A 24,740-nucleotide genomic window follows, 5' to 3' on the forward strand; every position below is an offset into this window, starting at 1 on the left:
TCTTTATTATTCTTACTTGATGTCATGCTAGGCCTCCTGTGGCCTTATGCTAAAAAGATTGTGCTGTGCATAAAAGGCAATCCGTACCATGTACAACAGCATTGTTTTGTTAATTCACTTGCACAGATGGCTATGGTTTCCCACCGTGGAAACCAGATGGCTGATATTCTATTATAGACTGGAGACTTCTGATTTAGAAAATAAACAGTCCTTAACATTACCTTTTTTAATATAGTTTTTAGAGATGTCTCTCTCAAGCTTTTATTGTATGTTTTATTCTAGATACACAAAATAATTACTCTTTGGAGTAAACAGACTTTTCATTACAGATTAACTTGGTTGGTTGGGTGTACAAAAACAGAAGTGTCACTTTCTCTCTTTAGAAAAGTAGTTTTGTTTTTACACAGATTTCATTTTCTTTCTAAGTAAATGTCTTGAGCAATAAGTATGGAAAGAAGCAGTTTCTATCTCAAAGCTGATCCAGGAAAAAACACACTGATGTGTATGCTTAACTTCCATTTTTGTGGGCCTATTCAGAAAATTAATTTGGGATTGGTACTGATATTACTAGTCCTATGAAGCTGATAAATATTTAAATGGGACTATACACAGGTACGAAGTTAAGCAAAGGTTTAAGTCCTTTTTTGGATCAGAGCCTTTTACAAAAGAAGAGTTACTTGCCCTACAATAACTGGGGTTCTTCGAGATGCTGTAGTCAGTGTTGATCCCAATGTAGGTGAGTGATAGCTAGCATCCTTCCTAGACAATAACAGGGAGTAGGCTCAGCTGGATGATCAAAAGCCCTGCTCTCCTGAACTTGGCATCAGATCTAGCTCACACATCAAGGGCATAAAATGGGACAAGTATCTGTGGGTTGTTCCACATGACTGCTTTGCGGCTCCTAGTGGCACATTTCTGAAGCAAGCCAAAGATGGTACCTGTGCCCTGGTGGAGTGTACCCTGATGTTCAGAGGAAGAAGCTTGTCATCTAATTGGTAACAGGTGTAGAAACATTACCTGATCTACCTAGAAATTAGCTGCAATGAGATGGGTTGGCCTTTCAGTGAGCAATATATAGCCACAAAGAGGCTGGGGGAAAGATTTAAAAAGTTTGGTCCTGTCAAAGCCATCAAACATGGCTTTAGGAAGAAAACTGGTATGTTAATCGACTAATGTAGCTGCAACTCCAAGACCACCTTTGGAATGAACTTAGAGTGTAGTCTCAGAATCACCTTGTCCTTGGGAGTACTCTCACTCAGATTTTCTCTTGTATAGTTAACATGACTAAGGAGCCTAGGTTAGGGTGGGTTACAGAAGTACTCAGATCCCGAAGTACTTGGTACCTTTTCTCAAGCTGTTTTACAGTAGGCGTTATCATGGCTGGAGTCCACCATATGGTCTTAGATGCGTCCCTCACTTATGGGAAGAGTGATTCTGGCTGTTCCCGAAGTTGACAAAATATCAAACGGTTTGTGGGATCTCTCTGGTAGAACTGACATCTCTCTCTCCAGAGACTCAACAATCCACACAAGGAAGTCCCAGAATGATTTAAAGCAGCGGTTCTCAACCTTTTTTTCCCCCGAGTACCAGTCGGGCCAGGTACAGTCAGGTCAAGTACCACTTGACCTGACTGTACCCGACCCAAGTACCACTCGGGAAAAAAAGGGAGGGGACCTGCGGCCGGGTTTCGCGGCGGGAGGGATTTGCGGCGGGGTTTCGAGGTGGCGGGGAGAGACTTGCGGCGGCTTACATGGGGGAAACAATACCCGCCGCCGAAACCCTTCCGCCGTTTCCCCATTTTCGGCGGCAAAGTTTCGCAAGGGCGGGCGGGAGGGCACTCCCGGCGGCGGATTCGGCGGCGCGGTACGGCTCGCATACCACCCAGCCTTCTCGTAAGTACCACCGGTGGTACCCGTACCACCAGTTGAGAAGCGCTGATTTAAAGCCATTAGGCGCTGGTACAGGTGCCAAGCTTTCTGCTTCATCAGGAAACAAAGACCAGAGGGCCCTCTGGTTGTGAAACAGGGTGCTCGTGTTGCCTTGCCTCTGGTTCTGTTTCCTCTTGGTAGTCTGGTGTAGGTGGTTTTGCCAGTGACCTTGAGGAGAAGGTTCTCTATTCAAAGACTGATGCCCTGGTGACATTAAGAAGAGGAGGTTACTTACCTGTAACTGGAGTTTCCTCGAGGTGTGTGGCCCCATCTGTATTCCACTGACAGTTTACGCACCATGTGTCCAAAGCTAGAGATTTTGAAAGTAGTAGTGTCCATTGGTCCATGCACACATCTTTGGCTCACCTCATAGTATTAACAAAGGTGATAAAGGGTGGGGCAGACTGACCACGTCTCCTGTTCCTTCTCCACCACAAATCGAACAGACTCACAGCAGAGGGGAAGGAGGAATACAGACAGGGACCACACATCTCGAAGAACCTCCAGTTAAAGGTAAGTAACTTCCTTGTCTTCAAATGATGGTCCGTATCGTATTCCACGGAGGGTGATTAACAAGCAGTACTTAAGCCAGAGAAGGGTGAGAGAATGGAGATGGAATGGTTGAGTGGAGGACAACCGTGCCAAAGGAGGAATCCGTTGCTGACTCCTGCACCAAGGCATAATGCGTAGCAAATGTAGGTGCTCAACTCCATATGGCTACTCTACATACGTCCCAGAGCACATTATGGAGGGAGGTCAGGGTTGAAGCCTGTGCTCTCACTGAATGGGCACGCACCCCAGAGAGTGGAGGCAGTTCTGGTAACCGAGAGCAGCATATAACGTACCTGAAATCCACTTGGAGATTCTCTGTGTGGAGACTGCCTGACCGTTAACTCTTTCAGCTGTTGCAATGAACAGTCTAATCTAGGAGATTTCCTGATTCATCTTGTCCTCTGCAGATAGAGGGCCAAGGACCAATAGACATCATGGGAATGGAGTTGTTCCTCTTCCAAGGCATGTGGCTTTGGAAAGAAAGCAGGTACATGAATGGGCTGATTCAGTTGAAACTGTGAGACTACCTTTGGCAAAAATTTCAAATGCAGGCACAGGGAGGCTCTCTTTATGAAAAGTGGTGAAAGTAGGGTCTGCCATCATAGTCCCAAGTTCACCTATCCTTCTCACTGAAGTGATAGCCACAAGAAAGGAAAAACAGAGAGCATGAAGCCAGCAGCTCAAATGGTGGTTTCATTAGTGCCAAAAGAACTAGGCTGAGGTTTCACTGGGGAGCAATATGTTGAATGGGTGGGAAAGTTCTGATGAGGTTTTTCCAAAACCTAGCAGTCAGCGGGTGCATAAATACAGCATGTCCTTCCACAGAGGGGATAGAAGGCGCTAATTGATGCCAAGTGTACCTTGTGAGAATTGAGGGCAAGACCCAATACCTTCAAAGATAGGAGGTAGGAGGGAGAAAGGAGGAGAGGGAATCTCCACTGCTTCTGGGGAAAGTCCTTCTGCTGCGCTCAGGAGACAAAGCGTTTCCACTTGGCCCAGGAGGAACACCTAGTGGACTCTTTCCTGTGGCTTGAGAGGATGTTTCACACTTCTGATGAATACACCCATTCTAGAGAAGATGTCCATCCAAATACAATGCTCTGGAGGTGAAGTATCTGTGGATTGGAATGTTTGATCCTGCCATTGTACTGCAACAGTAGCTTGTGGAAAATAGGGATGGGAACTGGCGGATGGGTGAACCATGCGGAGGAGGTTGGGAAATCAGAACTGTCTGGGCCAGCAGGAGGTGATCAGGATAACTGTCACTTTGTCTCGTCTGATCTTGTGAAGTACTCCCAGCAGGGGTGGAAGAAGAGAGAAGACATAGTCGGTCTGGTCTGTCCAGCAGAGTATGAGAGCATCGCCCTGAGAGTGGGGACTAATAGACCCCTTGGAGCATCATGTGCTGCATGTTGTTTTTGACAGGGCAGGCAAAGAGGTCCCTGGTTGGAATCCCCATTGGTTGAAGATGTCGCACACTACGGTGCCATGGAGTTACCACTCATGGTTGATCACATACCATCTGCTGAGTGAGTCTATAATCACATTCTAAGTTCCTGGGAGATAGGCCGCAGATAACAGGATCTAGTGAGCAATGCACCGATTCAGAGGTTACCTCTGTGCACAGAGCGATGGACTTTGTGCCCCCATTTGTTGATGTAATAAACAGTGGTGGTGGTGTCCAACATGATAAGAACATGATGGGACCTGATGGAAGAAATGCCTAGAATGCCTTTCTTACCACTTAGAATTCCAGAATATTGATGTGCAACCTGGATTACTGAGGAGCAGTGTTTCCTGTGTCACGTGGTCTCCCATGTGTGCTCCCCATCCTACAAGGGACACAGGGATGATCATCCTGATCGGAGAGAAGGAAAGAAAGGGGACTCCAAGGCAAATGCACTGTCAGTTCGTCCACCACTGGGAGGGAAGAGAGTACGCTCGGGAGAACAGTCAGCATAAAGATCTACGGTATGGCACGTGAGTGAGTAAACTCTCTGGAGCCACATCAGGAAGTAGCAAAGGCATTGACCGATGTGCATGAGGCCATGTGGACAAGGAGGGATAGACAAATCTTCACCAGGACAGAATGACTGTGGACTATGTGAGCTAGGATTCCCTTCAGAGTCTGGAACCTGTCCCTTGGAAGGTAAGCTCATGCAGTGACTGAGTTGATGGATGCCCCTATAAAGTCTAGGGATTGTGTGGGATCCAAAGTTGATTTTTCAATGTTGATGCTCACTCCGAGGGAGGAAAGGAGTCTGAGCAACATGCAGATTGAAAACTGAGCTTCATCTTTGTACCGCGCCAGTAGGAGCCAGTTGTCAAGATAGGGGAATACAAAAACCCCATGATGCCTGAGGGTAGGCAAACACGAAGGAGAAATCCATGGTGAAGACCCTGGGAGCAGTTGCGAGGCCAAGTGGCAGACTCTGTATTGAAAGTGTTGCGGGCAAACTGTGAACCTCAGGAATCATCTGTGGGCTGGATGAATGTTTATGTGAAAATAAGTGCCCCGGATACTGAGAGCCGTAAACCACACGCCTTCTTCTAGTGATGGAATGATCATTGCTAATATGACCATACAAAACTTGGGATTGCGGATGAAGCAAACTGAGATGGTGGAGGTCCATAATTGGTCTCCATCTGCCTCTCTTTTTGGGTATCAGGAAATAAGTTGACTAGAACCCCGTCCTTGATATTCCAGAGGAACCTGCTCTACTGACCTTCTTTGTAGAAAGGAGTCCACCTCTAGGGCAAGGATGCTGTCGTGAGAGTGGTCCCTGAGGAGGGATCAGGCTGTGGATGAGGTAACATGATGAACTCAATTGTATAACCGTAGTGGATGACATTCAATACCCATTTGTCCATTGTTATTGCACTCCAAGCTGGTAAGAAGAAAGTGTTAGACGACCCCTCTGTAGCCAGAGATTTTTGTCTTGAGCTATTTGAATCTGGTAGACAGAATAATCAGGTGAAACGGGCTGCAGAAAAACCTCAAAAAGGGTTTAAAATGAAAACAGGAAAACAGTAATTAAACAAATAAAGAGTGCTATCAGTGTCGGGGAATTCTGTGGTATTTAAACATTGATAAGTTTTAGGCAAAGGCTCTTTAGGATAAGAATTAGCAAGTGAATCTGGCATTGGCAATTGGAAAATAGTTTCCCCTCTCTACTCAGTCCTAGGCCCTCCCATATCCATTTTGATGTTCTCACTCCTAACCCCTCCCCTACCAGAGTGACCTTTAGATGAACTCCCTCCTCACTCTTAGCCCCTCTCCTCTCTGTTCACTCCTAACCATGCCCTCTTCACTCTACTGTATATAAAGCTTCAGTCAGCAGGCTAAGTGTTGTGGAGAGCTGATCACTTGGAAGAAGAAGAGCTGAAATCACGAGCTGAAAAGAACCTGTAGCAAAGAAAGGCTTACAGACAACCGGGCTAACTGAGTCCTCGCTCTGTGTCTGGGCCTGGACAGAGCAGAAGGACCTTCCCTGCCGAACAGAGGGATGTTTTAAAGGTTGTGTATGTAAAAGGCCACCTGAGTCTGCATGTCAATAAAGTTGGATGCTTGTGGTCTGAGTGAGATTCTCCCTCTCTACCCATCCAGCAACAGCCTGGCCTAACGCATGCTGGATGACAGATTTCTAAGCATTTCTAATAATAACAACATACGTATAGAGTGTTATTAATGTATTGTTAGATTAATAGTGTTAAGCATTATAGAGTTAAGTTATAGTTTTTCTTATACCGAATATGCTCTACTAGTCTTACTATTTTCTGTACCGTATATCTTCTAAGAGTTGTAATTTTGATAAATATATATATATTGTTATATGGTTGCATATCATGCTTGATTTCTATCTCTTTCTATTTAATGTAACCATTCACTCCTAAATAAACTTGGTATCTGTTTTCAAAGTATCACAACGTATGTGTTCTATCTTGATCGGAGGGTTGTATTCATGTTCTTTCAAGGGAAGATTGCCCTAAAAACTTCTGGTATGGTAGTTCACTGTATTGGAATTTCCAGGGAGACAATCTTGTACTCTAAAGTTCTCTCGGTAATAACAAATTGTCTTCCCTAAATTCTCCTGGTAACACCCCATAAAAACCTGGGTAGTTTTATGGCTGCAGAAAAGATGATTGACAGCTCTCTAGGGTTCCTCAGAAATATCTCTTCTCTGGGGGTTGTATCTGGGAGGAGGAAGGGTGTGAGGACGGATCTGAAGGACAAGATCTTTAGTGTTTGATGCTTCCTTGGTGGCTTATAAGGCCTCTGATGATAAAACTGGGAGATGTGCCTAAGGCACAAGTGTTGCTCACAAATCATTGAGGGTGTGGAAGGAAGTAATCTGTTTTCTGGTGAAAAGATGGGATTAATCGAAAGGGAGATCTCTGATAGTATTTTGTATCTCCCTGGGAAAACAAGAGGAATGGAGCATGACTATGCCTGTGCCCATAAGGCTTGATGAAGTATTTGCAACATCCATTGTTGATTCAAATGATGTTCTTGCTATTAGCGTTCCCTCCAGTATTATTGCTTGGAAGTGGGCCCAGTCTTGTGGCAGTTTTTCAGAAAAGTCCTCCAATTTGCTGTAATTCAGGAAATCGTATTTGGCAAGTAATGCCTGATAATTTGAGATCCTGAATTGAAGGCTGGCTGAAAATACCTTGTGGCCCCAAAAGTCCAGCTGCTTGCCTTCCTTGTCAGATAGGGAAAAGTATGGGTGCTGTTGCATGGGTCCATTGCTGCCTGGACCACAAGTGAATTGGGGTAAGAGGGTGAGAAAAGAAACAGACCCTTAGCCAGTATGTAGTAGCATTTTTCTGCCCTGTTGGTGGTAGGCATACATGTGACCAGCATATGCCAAACCATTCTGAAATTTGTCCAACAGCTTATGTTGAGTGTCTTAGATCTCCTCCAGCAGCTCTGGCCAGGAGATCATGGCATCGGGGGTAGTCATCAGGAGGTGGGGGAGATGCTGAAGCCATTTCTGTATCAGGTGAGGACAATGGGAATCTCTCCTGCTCTGGTGGTACTGTTGGAACAGACTGAGCGGCTCTTCTTCCACCAGCAGTTCCAAGTGTCTACTTGAAGGCTCCTGAGATGGTGAAATAAGGTGATGTTTTTGCGACAAAATGGATGGGTTCTGAGGGTGGCTATTGGGCCAGGATCCCTAGTAGGGTCAGCAGAACTGATCTGGAGGGTGTTGTGGTGGGCCCCAAGGTGCGGAAACCAGTGACTCTGCAGCGCATGGCATGGAGGATACCATCACAATGCAGAAGGTCTCCATTGGTACTTGTAGTAGTGGGAAGAGGTGAACGGCCTCTGTCCCTCATCCGATTCCTCCAAAGATGAAAATTCGGAACCTGGTTCAACTGGTGGTACTTTCGGAAGCATGTACACCACCAGAGCGAGGGGTAAGGAGTGACTCAGTTGCGGCATGCCCTGATAAAGTCTCCCTGGAAATAGAGGGTCCCAGAATGTGTGGACACCTAGTTCTTCCATATCAAACACTTCCTAGGGCTCTGGCACCTTTCCTGACCTCCCTGGAATCAAGGATACTCTCTCTGTCCCTGGAACCAATATGGAAGTAATGGTCTTTCTCCAGAATGGACAGTTCTTGAGCTCAGAAGCCAGTGTTGACAGTGCATGTGGGTTGGTGCCTGGTACAAAGAGATCCATGGTTTCTGTGGTCTCTTTTCATGCTTGTGCACTTTAGAATGTGCTGGCTCCCTATGACTAGAATTTGTAGAGGGAGCCTCTCCTTTTAGTCTTGGAGGAAGACTTATTGTCATGCTTATGCACATGCTTTCTTGCCTCCCAACTAGGCCCCAGCACAGGGCCCATAGTGGTGGTATCGCCAGTGCTGGACTCGGATTCTGTAGCTGGAGGCACACTCCTGGCTGTAGCAGGCCGATATACAAGGGGGGTTGCCTGGCCTGAGTCCAAATGCAGTGTCATGGTAACTTCCATAAGGCGCTTCTGGAGGCAGAGATTGCAGCCTTCGTGGGTACGGCTGCGGAAGGACAGGCAGATACTGCACCTGGATGAAATGTGGGCTTCTCCCAAGCAGTAGAGGCAGTGCTGATGTTTGTCGCTGACTGAGAAGAAATGTGGATAGGAGGCACAGATTTTAAAACTTGGGGTCTTTGGCACACTTCAGTACCTGTGCGTGGGTATGGGTGGGGTTTTTACGTGGAAACACCACCCCTCTCCCCAGCTCAATTCTACTCCTAAAACTAGTAAACTACCAAAACTACTATATAAACAGTAAAATACTCTAAATTAATTATGTACAACTCTATATTTTTTAAAAGTGCATCATACGTGAGAGGACACTAATAGTTCCAACCTGAACCATGTGGCAGTGAGAAGGAACTGGAGACACAGGAGGTCTGCCCCACCTTTTATCATTTGGATGAAACCATGATATGAGCCAAGGGCACATGCACAAACCAACAGACTCTATTACTTTCAAAATCTCCGGCTTCAGACACAGGGTGCGCATGAGTAAACCCTCAATGGAATGTAACAGGGACATCACTTGAAGAAGTAGTAGACTTCATACACAGAAGGTACTGGTACTCTCTTGGTACTGGGAGTAGAGGGTCTATAGTGGTACCAGTAGGTCGTTCTGCATTGATGACACTCCCAGTTCTCCCCTGGATTCATCCTCCATGACAGACTTTAATGTTAAGGGACACATCACCAGAGTCAGTCTATGTGCTGGAAGAGTCCTTTCTGCTGCATGCTGCTCCTTCTCTGCAGTACTTCATGTTGTGCAGGGCCTCATGGATTCACCTCCACAGGCTTTATGTACTCTGTCCTAGTAGAAGTACACTTAGCTCCACCCAGAGTCTCTGCCACTGTGTTCAGAGTGGCCTCTCTCAGTGCTGGACTTGACCCCAGAGGCATTGGCACTGATACCAAATACAATGGGGTTGGGTCTTTATTCAAAGACCATCTTCTTGGCACTGATCTTTGGTGTTGCTTTTCTGTTAGTTAGGGCATGGATGATTTTGGCTTATCCACTAGCAGAATTCTGGAGCGCGTCTCCTCGGGGTTTGATGAGACCTTAATGGATTGTTGTAGAAGATGGAACTTCCACCTCCGGTATCATGACTTACATGTCCTAGCACAGAACAATAGGCACACTGAATTTCTGGTCAATATATGTGACTGCCAGGCCAAAGAGACACCTGTTGTGTTAATCTTAAAGGGATTAGCCCATTACAGGATGGACAGGGAGATTTAAACCCACAGGCTTTGAGTTTGCAACATTAAGGTGTCCTGCGCAAAGAGGAGGTATTGGTCACTATTCAGTTCAGATGGCCAGGTATGATGACTTGCAATTGTAGTCAAGATAATTGACATTCTGAAGATCTTTAAAAAAAATCTGTAGAAGACTTAGCGAAAGCTAAATAGCAGCGGATCAGACACTAACTAGGTTCTCTCTCACTGCCACGGGAGATAAGAAGAACTGAGGGAGGGCTGAGGTCACCCTGCCCTTTACACCCTCGTATGGGCCCACAAAACACAAGTGCGGCCCCAGACACTGCTACTAAAAATAATTCAATTTTGCACACAAGTCCCATGTGCACCTACAGTGGCATGCACATTGGCACATACTAGAACAGCCTTTTATATTGATGCTTAAGAAACAGAATACAAAGTTAAACAGTACTAGTGATCAGAATCCCAAAACAGTTTTAATGATTTCTAATTTTATGATTTCTAACCCAGTTTCTTCTCACCCACAATTTTCAATGTTACACTTTTATTTCTCTTCAGTTGCTCTCCCATGTTTTTTTAAGGCAGTTGCAAAATGTTCAACCATCAAAGATGATAGATTGCCATGGCAACCTCTTACATTTAAGGTAAAATGTAAACTTAATTAATTAATTGTGAATTTAATATTGCTTCAGAATAAGTAAGTACCACACAGACATGGAAATTATTGGAAAGAAAAAGCTGCTGTACCATGGTTTAAATCCCCCTGTTACACTTTAATCTGTAAGCCAAGCCAAAAGTTTTTTGTGACTGTGCAGCCACAAAATAGATTTAGGTGGGATCCGTATGCTGCTAGCTTCCATATTACAATCTAGATGGAAGATATGGCTGAATGTGTGGATATGGCTAGGGAAAATTACTCTAGCATTTGAAATGAGACTGATTTTTGTACATAAAAGAGTATACTTATTCCTTAAAAGCTTTTCACAGAAAACCAGTCTCTTTTTGAAACATTGTCTGCTCTGTGCTATACGAGTGATAAGCAAAATGTGGATACTAAATTGATACCATACTTTACCATCTTTTCCATAAAATGGACAAAGTAACACATGACAGAATCTGATACCCTTATGTGGACTGATATCTAAACTAAAATTAATGGGGCCACATGTCACATTGTGAATAATGGTGGAAGAATTTTTCCTTTTGAAAAGAAAGATTCACATTTACATCAATGAGATTTAGAATAGTAGGAAAATGGCAACAAGGGGCATTTTATTGGAGGGATACTATATACATGAATGAAAATTGTTGCTGGTTATCTGTGTGGGCAGCTGACAGTGCACATTTAAAATCTACAGACATTTCTAGGATGCTCACATCTCAACATCTGATTTTTATTCCACTTAAACACAAACCAGGATAGGAAGTTATTAGGATCGCACCTTGATGCTATTTTCTATCCTTGTTCCATTTTTATAGAATATACTGTACAATGTGGACATACATACTTCTTCCTCAGAAAAGCTGCACATTCACCTCTTTATGGACATGGAATTGCATTAAATTCCACAAAAACAGAATGTGACAAGTAGGGTATCTGGCAACTACTGCTTGAATGCTGATGACATTTCCTTTGGCTACGGAGGTGCCACAACATTACAGGAGAATCAATTTAAACTGTGGGGTGGGGGAGCCACTTTTAAAATTTTGTGTACCTTCACCTACAAAAAATCCATCTTTTTAAAGTGTAGTAGTAGTTGTGGTAATATTTCCAAATTTTAACAACATTTAAAAAAAAAAACAGCTTGAAAGATATTTACGTTTATACATACAGTTGCAGGACAAAGCTGTTTCCTTGGGGGAAAAATCATTTAAACTGGCCAAGGAAATAGAACTGGACAGGAGAGGGGTGAATCTGGACAAAGTGCCAGATGACAGCTCTAGTGCAGTAGAGCAGTCCATCACATACAAACACACACCTTCTCTTTTTCCTCACTATTTTCTCTTTTGCTTACATTAAACAAAGTATGGTGCAATTACATATTTAACACCATTTAACACATTTAACACCATATTTAACAGCAATTTAGTGAAACACAGAGGTACTTCTGTAAAGTTTAAGACAAAAATCAGCTACAGCATTCATCCAGCTAGTACAAATATGACAAAAACATTCAGAACATAAAAATATCATACTTAATATTTTTCAGATACTAATTTAGATGTTCAGTCCTAACACAATAGAAGCACAAGTAGACCTAAACATTCATGCATACAAAACAAAAAAAGTAAAAACGAAATTAAGATACAGAAAATCTAAAATCTTTGTAACAGCGATAGTGAAATTCTTCCAATCTCCAGCCTTGTTCTACTTGACATTTTTAAACATAACGTATTTTACACTAACCTTCATATTTCCTAATCGCCTTGTCCTGTCAACCACAAGGAGCTTCTTAATAAGATCCCTGTAACAGAGAAAAGATTTGTCATTGTTTTATTTCATTATGATATGCGTACTATAGACCCCTGGAAGCACTTTTATTTTACCAGCATAAATATTTTGTGCATTGTAGTAATTCACGTTTAACATATTTCAGAATGATTTACATTCAAAGGGTTGAAGGCTCGAATAATAACAGGTAACCTATCTCAGAAGAACAGAAGTAAATCTCTCCATAGAGTGTAGTTTCTTAAGAAAAGATTTGGGATAGAAGTTCCTTGCCCTCTTGTAAGAATCTAACTTTTCTTTGTATTTTGTTAGACATTACAAATCTTAAGTCATAACTGAACTTTGTACAGAGCACAGTTTTAGCAAATTAAAAAAGATGGAAAATTATATCTGTATCTTCCAATAATATATTGAATTCTACCTCAGTTAAAAATACAGAAAACGTGGAACAGCAAGTTCTCCGCTTAAAATATAGTGGGGTCTACCTTGCATTTACAAGTCCTTCATTGAAAATGAAATATATACTTTGCGACCCTAATATTGTTTGATGAACAACTTTGCATAAAACTAAATTCAACTTTTTAAAAGCTGAGACTACACTTAGGAAATCAAAAGTATTAGGCAAATAAATTTGTAAGTACCATGTTATTAAAAAAAATAAGGATCAAATTCTGTTTCATTATTCCAATGTAAATCCAGAATAACTCCATTAGTCAGTGAAGTTTCCCTTGATATACACAGGTCTTACGGAGAGAAATTTAGCCATAAATTTCTACAGTCAATCACACACTTTCTCAGTGGCTATATTCGTATCTAGAAGTTAACTTCTTCAATGAGAGCAAAGTAACAGTTGTGTATGTTCTAAAATAATTAATGTCTAAGAGAAAACAGCTTAGCCATCTTTGCTGTTCTGCAGCCTAAAGAAATAAGAGATGATGCATGCAAGGAAGATTGCAGGGACTTCAAACAGAAGTGCCTCATGGAAAGCTTAGGTAAATATGGATCTGATTTTTATGACCCAGCAAATAAATAGGTTTTTTCTTTTAAGAAACCAAGTTTTATTACAGCAAGTAGGCAAATAGAAGGGACACGGCCAGGATGAAATGAATCATAGCCCAAAAGACCAGATAAGATTGTACCATGGGTCCTAGATGTCACAATAGCTTGGCTTATTTAGGATGAGTGAATTGAATAATAAATTTGCTAAACAGCTTGAAAACTGTCATATTTGGCAGAGCAAATATTTCTGAAACTCTGTGGAAATATACAGGAATACAAATGTGAAGTCAGAAGGAGATTTCCTAATCTCCCATGAGCATTTGTGCCAGTAAGTGGCTGGATTTAGACTGTCCTGTGATTCTGTCAATTGTAGTTATTCCTGAAGGAATTTCTTCTCCTCTCAGTGCATCTCAGAGGGCACTTAAGGATGGGCTGGGGCGGGGCAAAATCTAACCATTATTGTTCTAAACAAACAAACATCCTTTCAAATAGAATAGTGAACAGTAATTCAAATTTGAAATAAAGGGCCAGATCTATTACTGGATCCCAGTGGGTTAGAAACAGATTGTGTAACCACTTTTGAGCTTACTGTGTCATTTAAACCAGCACTGTGTTATTTAATTGATGACTTCTAGAAGAATAAATTGTAGAGATTTTCATTTAACTGCTCCTCAAACTAGCCTTGGAAATGCAGAAAATACACAGCTGAGTCATGTACTGGCTCAATGATGCTGAATTGTCACTGAAGCTGTACATGTGTGTTGCATTCAAAGAGATGGAGCATCCACATTAATATTTGCATCAGGAGACAATGTAGTGTTTGTGTCCTACTTTAAACATAGGATTAAAAAAATCATTCATTCAAACAGTTCATTACATAAAGTGTTGAATTCAAGTAGGTGCCGGCATCCGGTTCAGATCTGCTTTATAATAATTATTTAGACTGCAGTGGCACCCACATTGTTATACATTTCCAAAAACACAAGAGATGACATGTTTGCCGTGAAGAATTTACCCAAATAACAAAACCACACACATACCAGGAAGGTGGCTGAGACACCTATCAGTAGTTCTACTTTTCAAAGGGGAATGGATTATTATTAAATGGTTAAATTCTTGTAATCGCTGTCAGAAGTGGGTCTTGAAAAGAGATTTGAACTTGGAGAGTATAATGGCCACGGCATGCTAGCTTAGGAAAGGCATTTCACATGTAGAGGATGGGAAGAAATAAAGCACAGAAACCGCTGTGGGAAAGATCAAATAAACTGGCAACAAGGCCGGCAGAGGCAAAGTGAAGAGCAATGTGAAAACGGACTACGTCAGGTAAGCAGAAAAAGTTATGCAGAACCTTACCAACAGTAACAAGAAACGAACTTGATACAGTGAAAGAGGAGACAATGGTATGACAGTCAGATCAGTTTACAAAAGCTGATCTTAGCAGCTGTTTTCTCTAATGGATTATAGGGAATGATATGGGCAACAGGGCGGGCAGAAAAAAAAAAGATGCTCCAGTATTAAAGGTGGTAGATCAAGGCCTTGCCAAGAGTCTTTACTGTCTAGACAGAGTTGAAAAGTCAGTTTATGGAAATGTTGCGGAGGAACAGTTATTTGGGCACCACTTGTATGTGATGGGGGGGAGGAGGGAGAGAAGGAAACAGAGGAGTCAAATATTACTCCCAGGCTGAGGATTTAGGTGACTGGTAAGATGGTGTCGAAAGTGAAAGAATGGGGATTTGGATGGCAGTTGATTGGTTTCATAGGAAAAATTAGGGAGTTCTGTTTAAGTTAATGGTGTGAAGCCAAGAAAGAGATGTCAAAGAGGTAGGATGAAATACAGAATTGGATAGTGGGAAACAGGTTGGGAGTGAAGTGATAGATTGGTGAGTCAATGGCATAAAGAAATCATGGATGAGATCATCCAAAAAGGTAAAAAGGAAAAAAAAAAAAAGAGTAAGGGGCCCAGACCAGAGCCCGTGGGACCCCTATAGAAAGTGGGAGGGCAGGAGGAAGATTACGCACTAAGAAAGATACTAAAAGAATACCTAGAGAAGTAGAAAGAGAACCAAGAAAGGAGAGTATCAAAGGCTGTGATACCCAGTGTAGCCTAACTGCTCCCTGATGGCCAGCTCTCTTGACTGAGCAATGGAACTTGTCACTGCACTCAGCATGTGTATGCTAGAAAGTGCTACCTGTCAGCTCTGTGCTCTTGGGGAACCAGGGTGCAGTACCCAGCCTGTCTGACTGACAAAGGACCTCCCCCGCCAGCCTCTGCTTGAACCAGAACTGATCAGAAGAAAGACTTACAAAAAGCAATGAAAAGGCAGTGGGGGAGACACCTAAACCCCTCCAGACAAGCATGACAAGATTAAGGCAATTCCCCTAGCCTCATTGGATTGAAGATGTGACAAGGAGACCTCTCCATTAGCATACAGAATGAAGAACAGAGATTCCAAGGCACGGACTGCACTGAACTCTGGGACCAGAGAAGCAGGGAAGCACTGCATGATGGGGGATTTTTGCTCCAGATATTAATGAACCCATACCCACACACCCCCAGCTCAGCAGTTATCAGACCAATTCTATTCATAGATCCTTTATTGATATCCAAAATACTGAATCTGTCTTATTGCATTGTGAGCTCCCTCGAAGTAACATTGCCCATAGCCAGGAATGATCAGTTCCTATTATCCAGCCTAAACAAAACAGCTCTGGTATATTCCCTTGAGTCATCGTTTACCCATAAACAAATCTAGTGTTCTTCCTTGAACCATTGTTTCTTCCCTACAAAAACCCTTACTCAAGTTCAAAACTCTGTTCTGATGCCTGAATCCAAAAGATGCATCAGTTCCACTAGGACTTCACCTTTTCCTGACTGATCAGTTGGGGGCTCTGCCTGTCTCAAGCACTCCAGACCCTAAGTTGGACAGCCTGTCTCCTGGGAACCTTCAACCAGTTCAAGCTGCACTGGGTGGTAAGACCCCAACTCACTCTCTCTCTTCTCTGGTTAAGCCCATTTTTTCCCCCCTCATACCTAATTTGATCTCTCTTTCTCTCTCTCTCACTCTCCAGATATAACTTTCTAAACCTGACCTGTAATCAAAGTTGGTCTAGATTTCCTCAATACCCCAATTGAAACCGTGTAATATTGTAACTGTTTTGTTTGTTGGTCTCTCCTTGTATGGCTATAACTCTATAGAGCTGGCAATAAAATAACTTCTAATCAAGCTGGTTGCCAGACTCTCTCCAAACTTTGTTTGATCTTCCGTGTTCTTGGCTTCCCTATCTTGCTCTGCAGCAACGCTTCTTTTAACTAAGCCAAATATCCCTGAAATGCCCAAAAATCCTGTGGCATTTGCTCATCAAGAGGGTTACTACCAGAACAATTGTAATGTGAAGGTGGGATAGGGATGTACTGAATCTGTGGCATATAAGGGTGGCAGCTTGGAATTGCTGTTCATCCCAGCCTGCTGAGCCCAGTGACATATAAGGGGTCATCTTAAGAGTGCTGATTGACCCAGGCTGCTCAGACATGCTCTGTTAATCTGCGTGTGTGTATATGCGGGTGTTGATCTGAGTCTGGGGCTGGAAGAACCCAATCCTGGGAAACAGGTCCTGCAGGGTAGCTCCATTGGGAGGGTACTTGCAAAAGGGAGAAGTAAATCTCCATCTGAAAACACAAGGGACACAAGCAGTATATTGATAGAATTACAACCTCCCCTCTCCGCCTGCCCCCCAGGAAAGTAACCCTAATAAATGAGCACACCTCAAGGTAACGGGCAAATCTGGTAACAAAAGTCTTTCATAGCATCAGGATTTACCAGATGATACAAGTCAGTGATTACTGTATGATTTAAAAGTACAAACAGATGTTGACAGTACCTAGATTGAATTGCTTTTCATCACAATGGCTTTGTCATCAATGACAAAGAAACCAACTTTGTGCTATTCATCTTCTGGCCATGTGCCCAAAATTTACTGCAAGATAGCACATCTGGAGAAGCGTACTCTTTGTTGAGAAGGATTGTATTAAACACAATAGATGAAAAGAAGAAACTGCAGGAAACTGGTAGCAGCAGCATTTCGAGGGCAGCCATTGTTCAGAATATGTACTGGTATGGCGTTCTAGGCTGAGTCAGCAGAAGCAGATATAATAAGCTGGAGCATGCTCATAATATTTGCTAATTCAGCTTTAATAATGGTCTTGTGAGATGCGTTGTGCCTGAAGAAGCCAGGAGGTATGAGAGAGAAAGAGGAAGTGCTGCTGAATGGGTGAAGTCCATACAACAGGTACAATACGGGTACTGGCAAAGAACCTTTTCCCCATAGACCGCTCCTCTGTGCGTCTCAGGACTCAGCCTGAAGTAATACCTCCAGTCATAAAAAAACAGCTCACTCTCCACATCCACTCAATTCTTGGCTGAGAAGATTTATACTTGAATTTCTGTGGTCTCTATCCTGAGAGATACTAAAGTAGAGTCATTTATTAAGTTTGATTTTATTTTAGCATTATTGTAAGTAAAATTCCTTTTTTAATAAAACACACCTGCAGTGCTGGCAACATATTACAAGAATGTCTTCTGTTTCTTATTCACGTGTTAGACATTTAAGTGAAGCCATTACACTACAAAATATCAGTCTCAAGTAATTTATTTAACCAAACTGTTAAACACACACAAAACAGTAATCCAAAGCTCTTCTTCTCTCTGATATTAAACTGAATGCTAATGAATCTCTCCTAACTCACAGATTTCAAGGTCAGAAGGGACCAATATGATCCTCTAGTCTGACCCGCACAATGCAGGCCACAGAACCTCACCCACCCAACTCCTGTAATAGACCCCTAACGTATGACTGAGTTACTGAAGTTCTCAAATCATGGTTTAAAGACTTCAAGGTACAGAGAATGAACCAGCAAGTGACCCATGCTACAGGGGAACTCTTTTCTCTCCCCACCATGGCACTGATGAGATACTTTGCAACAGTATTTAATGTTCCAGTATCTACAAAAAATTAACTGAAGCAGATTTTATTACATAAAATATGTTTTCACTTTACTTTCAAGACTAAATTTAGTCCAAAATATTTTCCAATACAGTGCTTTAAAATACTGCAAGAAGGTATCTTCCTACGCAGGTCCTTTAAAACTGTGCTAAAGAGGTCATTAAAAATAAACATGCCAGTAATGAAAGTCAGTATACTTACTTTACATACAAATCCAAATGTCTGGGGAAATCTATTTTGCCAGCAAGAATCTTCTGATATATACCAAATGGGTTGTCATCAAAAAATGGAGGAAACCTATTTGAATAAAACAATCAAAACACAGCTTTTTTAGTTATCATCAAAATGTAGAATGATATTATGTTAAAGTAATTTATTTGCTGACCGGATTGTTAGGTACATAGTTATTCTGTATGCACTCAGGCATTGCATACTGAAGTCAATGTTAAACACACCTGTGTAACCAAATTGAGATAGCTATCCTGCAAAACAAGGAATGTACTTTGTGTACAGAACACATTTAAAATATACTATTTTGAGAACTATTTTAAATACAACAAAGAAATCAGTCACATATAGTGAGAGAAGATTTCCCTTCCAAAGTCTGTGTTTTGGCTTCTTCCCTATTGGTGAAATGTGAGAAAGGCACTCAACAAACTGCTCTTCCCTTCCAGTCTAGACACTACTGACAGTCTCCTCATTCTAATTACATACACATATTCATTCATTCATTTTCAGGTCCTATCCAAAGGTGCCAGAGGACCCTGATAGGAAGAGTGCCACAGGATTAGCTACTGCTGTACCTTTTGTTCAACATGAATGTCAGTCTCCTAAGGGGCAAAAAGGAGACTTTCAGGCCCTGAAGGTCATCCAAAAAAACTGCAACTGGCACACAATGCAGCAGCTGGTTTTCCAGATGGGGACATGGAGGAAATATGTTGCACCAACACCATGAACTCTACTCTTTGGCTGCCATTTCCAGGTCCAATTAAGAAGCTATAGTTCCTTACCTTTAAAAGCCTATAGAAAAATAAGGAATCAATTGTCTCAAACTGCCTCCTTTTTTGCACCCTCTCGCAACAACTAGATTTTTTTATCATCTTCTGGGCTTCTCTTTCTACAGGCTGAGGTTTGCTCAACAGAAAGGACACATGTATCACTATGCAGATGTATCCAGTTCAGTAGGTTTAATAAGTTTAATTCTGGACTCCCTATACTTCCTGGAGATGTGGACATTCACCTTCTTAAAAGTTACCCAGGGGAATATTTTGATCAAAATAAGCTGGGCTCACCTGACATCCTTGGCCTCCAAACACGGCATGTGAATTCACTGCTAGCAACCCTTATGCCTCTGAAATTGAAACGCCGTAGGAAAAAAAAACCCACCAACTAATTTTTACTTTACACGGAGTCCTTAGTACTTTAATGCCTTGTGTAGGCTAGGAAAAGGTTGGGTGTTTTTAATGTATTAGCGAATGTGTTTTTATGAAGAGCTGAATAAAAATCATGTTGAATCCTGTCTACATTAGATTCTAACACCTCTAAAGGATACGTTCCTCCCTACTGTTTTAACATACTTAGCTCCTTTTTTAAAGGTGAACGCTGTATACATTAGGTCCGTGGTTCCCAACCTTTTGGCTCGAGGGCCACAAATACCATTTTTACAATCCTGAAGGGCCATCAGTTTTTATCAACTCATTAAAAAATGTATTGACGTATACACCATTAAGGACTACAAATCACTACATATTTAAAGTAAATATTTTGATGCTACATTTTTACACTCAGTATTTTACACCTACAAATTACTCACAATGTGTCACACACAAAGCATTAGTGTAGATGAGTGACTGTCACTACACACTAAAGCGCATGTCCTAGCAGCTAAATCAGAGTGGGTGGCCTGCTAAGTGCAGACCAAACCATAAGGCTCTGATTTTTAGAGTCCTGCCTCTTCTCAAGCCTGGTAGGTCCTGGCTGCTCCACCCTGTCCCCAATGCAGCCAGACGAAAAGAGCTCAGCGAGGAGGCTGCTTCCTTGCTAATCTCCCATCACCCTGGCTGCAGCAGGGAAACTGCATGTCCTGTAGCCCCGTGCGCTCCACCTGGGTCCCTAGGCAGTGGCTCCCTTCTGCAGCCAGGAGGATGGGAAATCAGTGCTCCCCTCCCTCTGGCTCCACCAGGGACCCTAGTGCCTATGGACCCAGGAGGAGCACTTTGCCGTGCTCCCTGCTACAGCCAGGTGGAAGGGAGCGCTGATCTCCTGTCCCCTTGGCTGCAGCAAGCAGCCTGCACCAGTCTTGTAGCCCCGTGGAACGCGCTCTGCCCAGGTCCTCAGAGAGCGGTTCCTTTTTGCAGCCAGCGGGAGGGAAGCCATGGGCCACTCTGAAAGACCCCACGGGCCATTTTTGGCCCCTGGGCCATGGGTTGGGAACCAATGCATTAGATGCTAATACTTTTGCAAACACTTTCTAGTCCAGACAAGACCTTAGTACAAGAACAAATATTTTCCTCCTACTTGACTTTCTTTCTGAAGCCTTGGGTTTTTGGTTTTGGGGTTTTTTTTTAGCCTGTTCTTCCACAATTACTCTATGTCAGGTAGACACTAACTGGACAATTGTTTCAATATTCCAGATTCTTCATATAATAGTTACAGTACCTGGATTAACATTCCTCTTGCACTATGGTTAGCAAACCACAATCATAGGCAACAACAGATTTTCCACTATGGTACTATTTGAGTGTCCAGGGAAAATATGGCCATACCTTAACCAAAGAAAAGAGTGATAGACAACTAAAATATTTTTAAGTAGGAGCAGACAAGAGGATGGAACATTTTTTTATTTGTAAAAGCAAAAGTGACCATGAACCTTGTTTGGATGATCTCACCATGACATAGTGGAGCCAGAACACACAAGCACAAGTGTTTCTGAAGTCTAAGGTCCAGATTTTTAAAGATATTTAGGCACTGCTATGCTCATAATTGATTTAGAAACCTAAGTCTCATTTTCAAAAGTGATACAAGTACTTCAGAGCCCAAATATCAGTGTGCTTTAGGCTTCAAAATGCTGAATTGACTTTTAAAAATGAGACTTAGGCATTGCAATACTGAGTTTAGCAATGCCTAAATAACTTGACAAATCTAGGCCTAAATTCTTATCTTGAACAACAGCAAGAAAGAGAACAAAATAGAGGGAGATGGTATCATATTTTGGATGCGCTCAATCTATTCCCACCTACCCAGCGGAGAAACTGATTGGATGTCCTGTTGCTTATTTAGGACAGCCTATCTATCTAGCTGCATCTGTGCCCGCAATATTTTTATTCAGCCAAATGATAGTAAAACTTGAAACTTTCAATTTTGTATTTATGATTAAGATTCATAATCCTATTTTTGATTTGGTGCATTCATTACAGAAAGGAATGTTAGGTCTGAGAAATCTCCATCAGGAAATTGTTAATCCAGAGTTATTAGTAATGTATAAAGCAAGTTAAATTAATTTTATGCAAGATGATTTTATTTATACACATTGTTAATAGATGAGTTACTTCCATCATTTGTTTCTCTCAAAATCTTTCTTTTTAAAATGACTTTGGATTCTCTTCCAGGGAAAAGCCCAGTTGAGACACTGAGAAATAGGTAGTCCTTCAGTCACTAATAATCAATGCAAGTTATTACACTGTCACAAATTAAAAATGGAATTTCTTTCTGCAAAAGTATGCCATTCTATTCTGATTATAAACACTGCTACATAGGACAGATATGTGCTCCACCAGTTGGTTAGAGCGTGTGTGGAGCAGGAAGCAATGTGGACATCTGGATTCCATTCAGGAAAATGCTAATGATATTGGAATGCAAGTTTGTGATTCAATAATTCTCTACTTCTGATAATTGCAGACACATTTTATAAGCAAAGCACTATTCTTGGAGTATAAATTTGTTTTCTCTTCCAAAGATTTAAGTACTAAAACACAGATGTGATCTTTAACATTAATCTCAGAGAAAAACGAAGATGATAGCATCTTTGCAAGACTGGTTCCATTTATAGGATGCTAAATGCTCAGTTATTATGAGAGAGCACTCCAATGTATTGTGTTCATTTTACAGGATACTTCTCTGTGATCAGATGTTCCACTCATACATGCGCCAGTGACGTTAATAGTCCCTATGACTAGTAATGGAGCAGGAATTTTGTTTGTGGCTATATATCCACTTTTATTCAACTCCTACCTATCAAATGCATTTCCATTCTTGAGATTACTGACATCTCAGGGCTATTGACATGGGGACTACTGGATGCAGACCTTTTGCATGAGAAGAAAATCTGATAACACCCAAGTGGAACTATTAAAAGAAGAAAGTAAATTAAAAACAAAGATTAAGCAACATATAATGATTAGATAGGCCATTCAGCAAGTTTTAAGTAGGGTTAGCACATTTTCCTTGAAAAACAAGGTTACTTATCAGTAACTGATGTTCTTCGAGATGTGTTGCTCATGTCCTTTCCACTATAGGTGTGTGCACACCTCTGTGAATGGTTACCTGGAACTTTTTCCCCTTCGCAGATCCCATAGGGTTGGCTCCGGCACCCCCTGGAGTCCTGCGCACATGCAGCAGTATATGAGGCACTGCCGGCCCTACGCCCCCTCAGTCCCTTCTTTCTGCCAACTCTGGCAGCTGGGACAGGGGGTGGGTTGTGGGATGGACAAGAGCAACACAAAACGAATAACATCAGTTACTGGTAAGTAACCTTGCTTTCTTCTTCGGGTGCTTGCTCATGTCCATTCCACTATAGATGACTAACAAGCAATACCTTTGGAGATGGGTTGGAGTTACCGGTGAGCTGCCCTCAGCATGGCTCTGCCGAATCCTGCGTCCTCTCTCGCCTGCTGGACAATGGTGTAGTGGGACATGAAGGTATGCGGTGGCGGCTTTGCAGATGTCCTGCAGGGGCACTCTCTCCAGGAAAGCTGTAGATGAGGCTTGAGCTCTAGTTGAATGAGTTGTGATGGTTCCCGGAAATGGCACCTTCGCCTGCTCATAGCAGAGCTTAATGCATGATGTAATCCACGAGAAGATGCGCTGGGTGGAGACAGGTGAGCCTTTCATCTAGTCGGTCACTGCGATGAAGAGCTGCATCGATTTCCAGAATGGTTTTGTACGGTCGATGTAGAAGGCCAAGGCTCGTCTCACGTCCAGCGAATGCCATCTCCTCTCCTCCTCTGAACAGTGAGGTTTGGGAAAAAACACGGGGAGAAAAATGTCTTGATTACAATGAAATTGGGAAAACACCTTGGGTAGGAAGGCCAGATGTAGCCTCAGCTGAACCTCGTCCTTATAGAATACTGAATAAGGGGGCTCTGAGGTCAAGGCCCTAAGCTTGGAGACCTTCCTGGCTGAGGTAATGGCCACCAGGAAGGCTACCTTCCATGAAAGGATGAGCAGAGGGCATGAAGCCATAGGTTCAAAGGGGGGGGCCCCTCGTGAGTCTCGAGAGGACCAGATTGAGAACTCAGGGAAGCACCGGGTCACGGACCTGCGGATAAAGCCTCTCCACCCCATTGAGGAACTTGGGATGGGATGGGAGAACAGGGATCTCCCCTATAGCGGCTGATGGAAGGCTGAAATGGCCGCCAGGTGACCCTTCAATGAGGCCAGCACCAGACCCTGGAGCTTTAAGCTGGAGCAGGTACTCCAGGATTGCCTGCACAGGCGAGAGGCTGGGAAGAATACCCTGGGATTCCACCCAACCGGTAAACTGCTTCCACTTAGCCCGATACATGACCTGTGTAGAAGGCTTCCTGCTGCCAAGCAGGACTTGCTGGACCTGCACCGAGCAGGCCTTCTCGCCCTCTGTCAGCCACAGAGCCGCCAGGTGCAGGGAGTCCAGGTCCGGGTGCAATAGGTGACCATGGTCCTGGGACAGAAGGTTGTGCTGCCTCGGGAGCTCCAGGGGTGGGGCAACCGAAAGGTTCAGAAACATGCTGAACCAGTGCTGCCTCAGCCAGGCTGGAGCGATGAGTATAACTTATTTTCAGCAGGATCTTGGACAGGAATGGAATGGGCAGTAACGCGTACATAAGGGTCCCGTCCAGTCCACGAGGAACGCTTCGAAAATCGACCCAGTCTTGTGAACCTAAAGTAAGCAGAACCTCGGACACTTCGTGTTCCAGGCTGATGCGAATAGGTCCAGTTGGGGAATGCACCACTTCTGGAAGATCATAGTCACCACCTCTGGGTATAACAACCAGTCGTGGCAGGGTAGAAACGACCTCTTGAGGCGAGCCGCCTCATCATTCCTCACTCCCGGGAGGTGAGAGGCCGTCAGGTGGCAATCATGCCTAGGTCCCACAGACAGATAGCTTCCTTGCAGAGGGCTGAAGAGCACACTCCCCCTGCCTGTTCAAGTAAAACATGGCTGCGGTGTTGTCCGTCAGCACCTGCACCACTCTGCCTGTCAGGAATAGGAGGAACACCTTGCACGTTAGGCGAATGGCCCTCAGCTCCTTCAGGTTGATGTGCAGATGCCTCTCCTCCCCCTGACCAGAGCCCGAGTGCCTAGGTTGGCACTGCT

At 43.0% G+C, this 24,740-nt stretch overlaps 1 protein-coding gene across 1 annotated transcript in view; it reads right to left on the reverse strand.

Annotated features, from left to right (window-relative positions):
- PRKX (protein kinase cAMP-dependent X-linked catalytic subunit) overlaps window positions 1–24,740 on the reverse strand; it is a 116,557-nt gene that overhangs the window by 12,446 nt on the left and 79,371 nt on the right. The window contains exons 5-6 of the mRNA XM_067560997.1: window positions 18,368–18,463; window positions 12,125–12,182 (exon numbers count right to left, since the gene is read on the reverse strand). Coding sequence (XP_067417098.1) covers window positions 12,125–12,182; window positions 18,368–18,463 — 154 coding nt within the window. The remainder of the gene's footprint in view (window positions 1–12,124; window positions 12,183–18,367; window positions 18,464–24,740) is intronic.

This window comes from Emydura macquarii, unplaced genomic scaffold (assembly GCF_026122565.2).
Source record: "Emydura macquarii macquarii isolate MOO-44397 ecotype Brisbane River unplaced genomic scaffold, CSIRO-AGI_Emac_v2 contig_2362, whole genome shotgun sequence".
Lineage (NCBI taxonomy): Eukaryota > Metazoa > Chordata > Testudines > Chelidae > Emydura > Emydura macquarii.